This window comes from Rattus norvegicus, chromosome 5 (assembly GCF_036323735.1).
Source record: "Rattus norvegicus strain BN/NHsdMcwi chromosome 5, GRCr8, whole genome shotgun sequence".
Taxonomy (NCBI): domain Eukaryota; kingdom Metazoa; phylum Chordata; class Mammalia; order Rodentia; family Muridae; genus Rattus; species Rattus norvegicus.
In genome coordinates, this window is record NC_086023.1 from 142483354 (window position 1) to 142491200 (window position 7847).

Consider the following 7847-nt stretch of genomic DNA (forward strand, 5'->3'; position numbering starts at 1 on the left):
CAATCACAACAAAGCTTCTTCTCCCTCCGTCAGCCAATCCTTATGGAGAACTACAATGCCCAGAAGTCATTGAGGCATACGCCATCTTTTCGCGACTCCAGAGTCGTGCTAACTAGAACTGGAGTGGTGAGTTCGGTCTTGTGAATGAGCAGACAGTGCCAAGCCCCGTGTAGTTTTTGATGTACTCAGTGTTGACAACCCAGGATTTACGTTTTCCTGTTGATTTAGGAACAGGGCTGGAAATCTTAAAGAGAGGAGACAAGACTCCAGAAGCACTGGTCCGGGGATAGACAGACCCCAGGGCTTCGCAATCTAAAGTAGATTGCACTGTCGTTTAGAAACCCCTTCGGAAGACCTGCAGTCCTTCTGCAGAGAACTGGTAAGAGGACCGCCGCAATCTTTATTCTTGAGTGTCAGCGGTGACAAGACAGAGGAGCACAGCTTCACTCTGCCTACTTCAGCAAGGTGAGGAGTTCCCCTAACCTTTTAGGGACTTCAGCTCAGTTGATGGCTCTGAGGCTGGAAAGAACTCAGCACTAGCCAGTCTATGAAGCAGAGTTACATGCACACATTTGATACGGGGGCTCACCATTTAACTCAGGCTAGCCTGGCAGTCTCTGTGTAGACTAAGTTAGCCTCGAACTTACAGAGATCTGCCTGTTTCAGTCTTCCATGTGCTAGGATTAAAGGTACATTCGTCAACTCCCAGCCTAAAGCTTTTAATACAGGCTTAAGCACAGGGATTAAGAGAGAAGCACTTAGGCATAAAATAGAATACACTTGAAGGCTGCTCAAACAATCTCAGAAAGTTAGACATAGTCATGTGGGTCTGGTCTTCTCCAGGGAGATCAACAGTTGACACCATCCCCCGCCCCCCAGTTTCTTGAGACAGGGTTTCTCTGTAGCCCTGGCCATCCTGGGACTGTAGACCAGGCTTGCTTCAAACCCAGAGATCACCTGGCTTTGCCTCCAGAGTGCTGGGATTAAAGTCATATTACATTAGCCGTGTATACTTATTTTGGTAGCTTTCAGGTTACATCTCAAAAGGGTTTCTAAAGAACCCTTGTTATTCTCTTCAAACAAAAAGTTGTTTGAGAAGAGAAGTAAGTGAGAGGGCTTCCAATATTCTCTGATGGTATTACAATCCAATAAAGTGAAATCAGGAGCTCCTATGGTTGTAAATGGAGCAGTGTGTGACCTTTCTCTGTAAATTGGATTTCTGGTGAGATTTCTAGAACATGGAAGGAAGGAAGGCCTTAAGCAGTTGGTTGTAAATGGAGTAGTGTGTGACCTTTCTCTGTAAATGGGATTTCTGGTGAGATTTCTAGAACATGGAAGGAAGGAAGGCCTTAAGCAGTTGGTAAGTATGCTGCTGAAATTCTTACTTCATTGTTGGTCGAAAGTGTCAACCTGCTTCCAGGACGAAGAGTTCTTTTCTGTGTCACCTAGAGTCTCCCTACCTTTCAATATTGCCTTGGGACTATTTGAAAACCAAATCTGGTCTTCTCATGAGGTCAAAAATGACTCACCCTTGATGTAGGCTCTCCCTTTTTGGTACCCTGACTCTCTTTTGTTTTGTTTTGTTTTGTTTTTCTACCCAGAAGATGGCTCATGACCAGCCGCTGCTGGTTGTGCAGGAGGCCCTGAAGAAGTGCTTCCCCGTGGTGGAGGAACAGCAGGACCTGTGGCAGAGCACTCTGCAGGACTGCTTGCCCCTCCTCTCCTCTCTCAGCAATCTGGCTGAGCAGCTGCAAGCTGCACAAAGTCTGCGGTTTGAGGATGTGCTAGCCCTTCGTCCCTTTCCAGACCTGCAGGAGCGATTGAGGCGCAAGCAACTAGAGGCTGGTGACATTGTCCTGGACAAGCTAACTGAGAGGCTGTAAGATGCTCTGTGTCCCCCTTTGTTGATGGACAGATCTTAAGGCTGTAGGGCATCTCAGCCTCAGTCATGGTGGGCCTACAAAAGTTGACAGAAGCAAGTCAGGAGTAATCATGCAGGGGGCTAAGATTGAATGTCTGTAAGTTCGAGGCCAGCCTGGAGTAGGTTGTTTTAAAAAAACCCAAACCAGGCCAAGTGTTTAATCTCAGTACTAAGGAGGCAGAGGCAGGCAGATCTCTGAGTTCAAGGCCAGCCTGGTCTACGTAGAGAGTTCCAAGACAATCAAGGCTACACTGACAGACCCAGTCTCAAAATAAAATAAGTAAGTAAACAAACAAATAAAAATAACCCCAAACCAATTACATAACTGAAGAAATGACAAAAGCAGAAAAGAAGAGGAGAGGAAGAAGAGTCTTCCTTGGTATTCTGTAGAGTCAGTGAGAGCCAGGATTAAAGACTGTATGTACAGGACCTTGTACACCCCTGGCTTAACCCTGCTTATGCATTTGGAAGCAAGAAGACAGAAAATAAACTGATTGTCCTGATCACAGAGCCAGTGAGAATTAGAGCCGGGATTCTGAAGTGTGCCTGCCACTTAAGCTGGGCTCCTCACCACCACCTCCTTCTACACACAAGTGGATACATGTGTAACCAGTCCACAAAACAGTAACAACTCAGGCGTTACTGATACTCTGTTTTCTGTTTGTTAAGTCACAGTGTATAAGCAGGACTTACAGACTTGCTGGTTTTGGGTTGTTTCCTGTTTTTACACTGTAAGACACAGCCGGATCTTTAGAGCTAGAGTTCTGGGCTGGGAGATTCCTTGTCCATTGGGAAGTTGCAGTCTTTGTTTTAGTGATGAGTCCCTTTGCGTCAGCATTAGAATGATATGTAGGCACTGCTAAAGGCACCTTATATACACCATCATATTTCTCTCTCTGGTGACAGTGAATTGACTGATTCACTGTGTGTTCGCTGCTCTTGGAAGACACAGTGAGCAATGGAGCTTTATGCACAGGGGAAATAACTCATTTCCTTAAGCAGGCTGTGCACGCTGAGCCCACATTGCCATTCAAGAACTGACCATCATGGGCAGTTAAGATGGCTCATTGGGTAGAGAGACTTGGTATTCAAGCCTGATGACCTGGGTTCATTCCCCAGGACCCATGTTTCTGGGTGGGAGGACAGAATGGACACCACAAAGTAGTCCTCTGATCTCCACACATGTGCTCTGGCATGTGCATGCCCTTCCCCCATACTAAATTAAAAAGAATTTATAAAGTGAGATTAGAATGTAGCTCAGTGGTAGACCGCTTTCCTAACATGTCTAAGGGTTTAAGTCCCCTCTGAAACAAAACCTCAAAATGGCAGTAGTGATTTGAGAAGCCTTACCCCCCTATCTTTTCTGGGATACCACCTAACTCCCTACTTTTTCTACAGAGCCACCCTCCTCAGGGTTCGCAACACCATCAGCAGCCACGTGGAGCAGGTGTTTCAGACCTATGAGCAGCATGCGGACGTGCTTGACATCGATACTCTCCTGAGGCCCTCGGTTGTGAGCCCCTCCGTGACTGACATGTTGGAGTGGCTGCAGGACATTGACAGACATTTTCGAAGCTCATATCCTTTCAGTGCTTCCCGACCTCCCAGAGCTGCCCTACAGGTTCAGACTTCACGGGTCAGCAGGCTGCATGATTTGCTGCAGTTCTCTTTAACGCTCAATCTTAGATTCTTCTTGCATTTTTTTTAGTAGTCATTTCTTACAGTTTATCTGCCAGACACTGCTGTAAGTGCTGAGAGCAGGCGTAGAAAAGTGAGTGTATGGTGTCGGATGTGAGCTAAGAATGAGGGAGGACGAGTGAGGGAAGGTGGGCCGTGACTTTAGTAGTGTGGTCCTGGCAGGAACCCATGAGACAGTGACATCCTGAGACAGTGATACTCACGGCATTCGAGCCATGTGGATATTCAGAAGAAGAGTGGTCCAAGCAGAGGGTACATGGAGTGAAGGCCTGGGTGGGAGCATGTCTGGTTCATGTAGGAACTGACCACGAGGCTGGTGGGGCAAGGGCAGGGTGTGAGGATAGTGACAGAAGCCCTTCCCCACCCCCCTTTTGTTTTTGAGAAAGAACTTGAAGGTTTTGGCTGTTACTCTGAAATCAGAGGTCTCAGAAGTTTTAAGCAGAACCACGTGGTCAAGGTCTATGCTTAACAGTGCTGGGCCATGTTCTCAAGAACAGTTGGCATGGTCGGGAACAAGCCCGAGAGCAGAAAATTAGCCACAGGTCTGCCTTCTCCATTCTTGTCCATGACTGTCCTCTGACCCTGGTTTTGCTCCCTTTACTACTGCTCCTGGCTCTGCGTCTCAGACTCCCATGGCCTCCAGCTGGCTCACTTAGTGAGCTACAAATTCAGAGCTGAGCATGCACCAGCAGTGCCCACTGCGTTACTGTCCTTCATGTTGCGACCAAGTATCCATCACGAAACAGGACAGACAGATTTGTTTCAGGCCATAACTGCGAGGATATGTCCATCATAGAGGGGAGGGCACAGACAGGAGCATATGCCACTGGTCATGCTGTGCCTGCATCGCTCAGGAAGCAGGAAGGGAGTGCTGGCTGCTGGGGCTCTGTTCACTTCCTCTCTGTTCATCCTCAACCCCAGCCCACGGAACAATACCACATTCAGAGGGGTCTTCCCACTTCAGTTCAACCTTTCTGGAGACACCAGCACTGACACAACCTGTATCGTGTTTCCATGGCGATTCTAAATCCAGTCAGGTTGACAGAGGAGATTGTTGCCTGATCTGGAAAGGTGGGGATGGCCATCCTCATTTCCCTGTTTTCTATCATAACTACAATATCATTCTAGGTGTGCTAGTGGTGGCCACTAACACTGGTTGGCTCCACTACCCTTTTGTTTTTAGCCACATGGCTGAGATGGACCACATTCAACAGTAATCCCGTAAGATCACATGATCTGGTGACACAAGCATCTTGATTTAAATACGTTCGTTTCTTTTTCTGAGCAGTCCTTAACTTCTGGGAAGGTATCTGAAGAGAAAGCACCTCCTCTCCTCCATCCACTGGGGAGACTTAGCCAGCATCCAAGCACTGCCCAAGGCCTGGGACCAAATTTCAGAAGATGAGTGCCAAACCCTTGTGTCAGGTACTGGTGTCCGTCAGTCCCATGCTGCCTCCCCCCCCCTCCCCCCAGGCTGGCCTCTTTGGAGGCGTTAGACACTCCCTACTGTACTTTGGGGCCTTGACAAACCTGATGCCTTGTACCTTGCTTCCTGTTCTAGATATCCTGTTGAGTGTCTCCTTCTTCCTGGAGGAAGCAGGAAGCCGTGCAGTATCTGGAGATCTGGAGCACCGCAGTTGAGGGCTGCCATTGTTACCCTAGGCTGTTTCTAATTGAGGGTCAGTATTGCTGCACCCTGACTCACTGCAATACCACTGCCTCCGGTAGAGGCCACTAGGACCTCTCCATGGTAGGACATGGCCGCTGCACCTGCGGCTCTGAGAAGTGAAGGGAGGCGGAGGAGACAGGAGAGGTGGTGCTGAGAAACAGGGTCCATCAAAGCAGGAAAGGGCAGAAGGCAAAGTTGTGTGGACGCTGCTGCCTATCATCTGAACCATCTTCTCTGGTTGGCCCAGGTCCTGGTCTAGTGCATGTCAGTATCTCAGTCCTTAATGGCTTAAAGATATGAGTGGGTCTGGGAATCTAGGGTTGGAGCAGTGTGGGGTGGGTGCGGGGGGCAGACTCAATTCCCTACAGACCCCCAAAAAGGGAGGGACTGAAGGAAAGGGAATGTTTACAATGTTTACTGCTTCACAGAAGCGCATCAAGCCAATTTCCACTTCCAGAGTCAGCCACCAGGGGGCGATGGTGCAGCATGAATGGTTCTGAATGCCCTGCTCTTGTTGCTGTTGAAAAGTTAAGGGCAGGCTGGGGAGCTTGGGTATCCCACCCAGGACTAGAGGCAAAGACAGGTGGATCTCTGTGATTTTGAGATTAATTTGGTCTACATAACTCCAGGCCAATGAAGGTCACAAACTGAGACTGTCTCAAAAAAGAAAAGAGAGGTACCTGAGGAATAGTGAGGCTCCCCAGATGACAGGGCTAAGGGGCCTCTCATTGGCCACATCCCTCTGAGTTTGGGGTGTCTGGCCAGGGAAGAGAATGCCGGCTGTGATCGCTGGTTGTTATAGTCCGCTCGACACATGCAAGGCCACCTGGGAAGGGAGTCTCGGTGAGGAATGGTCTAGATTTGGTTGGTTTGCAGACATGCTTGCAAGATTTGATTGAGAAGACCCAGGCTGAGTGTGGGTGGCAACATTTCCTGGACTGCAGCCTGGATCACAGAGAAAGAGAGCAGGCTGAGCACAGAGGGCTTACACTAACCATTGCCTTTGATGGTCCTGCCACCATGGCTCTCCTGTAGTGATGGACTGTAGCTTCAAACTATGAGGCTAAAAGCCCTTTCCCCCTTCAGTGCATCTGTCAGTATGTATTATCAGGTTTTAGGGTTCTCTATGGAGCAGGACTGATGATAGAATGAATGACTATATAGAGGTACGGGGCAGCCAGAGTGAGTGTGGGCATGCTAAAGGAAAAGCTTTCTTCTTCCATATGATGTTATGTGGGCTCCTCTACAAGATGTGGCCCAGATTTGGGTTGGGTCTTCCCACCCCGAATGATCCAAGACAATCTCTCTCGGGCATGCCCAGTTGCTTGGGTCTTAGTGGATTCCAGATGTCAAGCTGACAGCAGAGATTAGCCATCACATGCGGTGGCAAGGAAGAAACTGAGAAGCAGCCTTGAGTTGGTGCCAAGCCTTGCCTTCTGTGCAGCGGCACTGCCTGGGTCCCAGCTTCCCATGTGCTTGTACAAGCCCAGGCTGCATGTACAGGCCTTAATGCAGAGAATGGATCTATTTTAGTTTTTGATTTTTCAAGACAGGGTCTCTCTGTGTAGCCCTGGCTGTCCTGGAACCCACTCTGTAGACCAGGCTGGCCTCAAAGATCCACCTGCCTCTGCCTCCTAAGTACTAGGATCAAAGGCCTGTGCCACCACCACCTAACTAAGGTGGCTAAAAGACACTTCTCTTAAAAAGAAAGTTTTCTGATTGCATTTTTATGTTTTCAATTAAAGGAAAAATTTAAATACGGAAAAACATAATACAAAAAAGCATAATGCAAAACCCACCCTATGTTTTGATTTGTATCCCTTTACTGTTCTTCACAAATTTTAAAACAAAAACATTGATACAAACTCATTCTTTTTAACTTTGTGGATCATGGGACATCTGTAAATAAGTCAATAAAACTATACTATATAGACTATATGATATTTGGTAAATATATTACTTTTTTTGCTTTTTATGCATATTTGTGTATATGCATAAATGTTTGCGTATGTGAATGTTTGTGTGTGCACGTGCATGTGTGTGTGTGGCGACCAGAGGATGACTTTAGGTGTCATCCTAAGGAATGCCATCCTTCCCCTTTGAGGCAATGGCTTTGAGCTTACCAATTAGACTATCTTGGCAGCCAGTGAGCTAGGGAATCCTCCTCCCTCCACCTCCCCAGTTCTGGGGGTGCCAGGACACCTAATGATCTTCCTCAGCCTCTCGAATGCATGCCCACCATTAGTATTGAGTCTCATGCTGAGCCCTGGGTATAGAGAGGAAAGAAAGCCACTGGAAGTATAGTTCAGGCAGGATTTTTTTTTTTAAATGTGTATGGGTGTTTTGCATGCATATATGTCTGTACACCAGTTGTGTGCCTGGTGCCAACTGAGGCCAGAAGAGGGTCTCAGATCCCCTGAAACTGGATCACAGATGTAGGTGCCGGGGAGTGAGCGGGCTTTTTATAAGAGCGGCTGCAGTTCTTCACCTTCAACGATCTCTGCAGCCCTGAGATGTCGCTGTCTTCAGACACACCAGAAGAGGGCGTCAGATCCCATT

The 7847-nt window shown here is 48.0% G+C and overlaps 1 protein-coding gene across 7 annotated transcripts; it reads left to right on the forward strand.

Annotated features, from left to right (window-relative positions):
- The first annotated feature begins 1 nt into the window (after position 1).
- On the forward strand, positions 2-7226 carry Airim (AFG2 interacting ribosome maturation factor). Of its 7 annotated transcripts, XM_006238900.3 has the most exons (6): positions 2-126; positions 229-465; positions 1602-1879; positions 3320-3499; positions 4926-5044; positions 5181-7226. In XM_006238900.3, the coding sequence occupies exons 3-6, from the start codon at positions 1605-1607 to the stop codon at positions 5258-5260; spliced, it is 654 nt and encodes a 217-aa protein (XP_006238962.1). In that variant the 5' UTR covers positions 2-126; positions 229-465; positions 1602-1604; the 3' UTR covers positions 5261-7226. The 7 variants fall into 7 exon arrangements, with proteins under 7 accessions (XP_006238962.1, XP_063144327.1, NP_001102734.1 ...); NM_001109264.1 differs by having other exon boundaries at positions 34-379; positions 5181-5340; XM_039110607.2 differs by having other exon boundaries at positions 105-379; positions 1605-1879.
- The last annotated feature ends 621 nt before the right edge of the window (positions 7227-7847 follow it).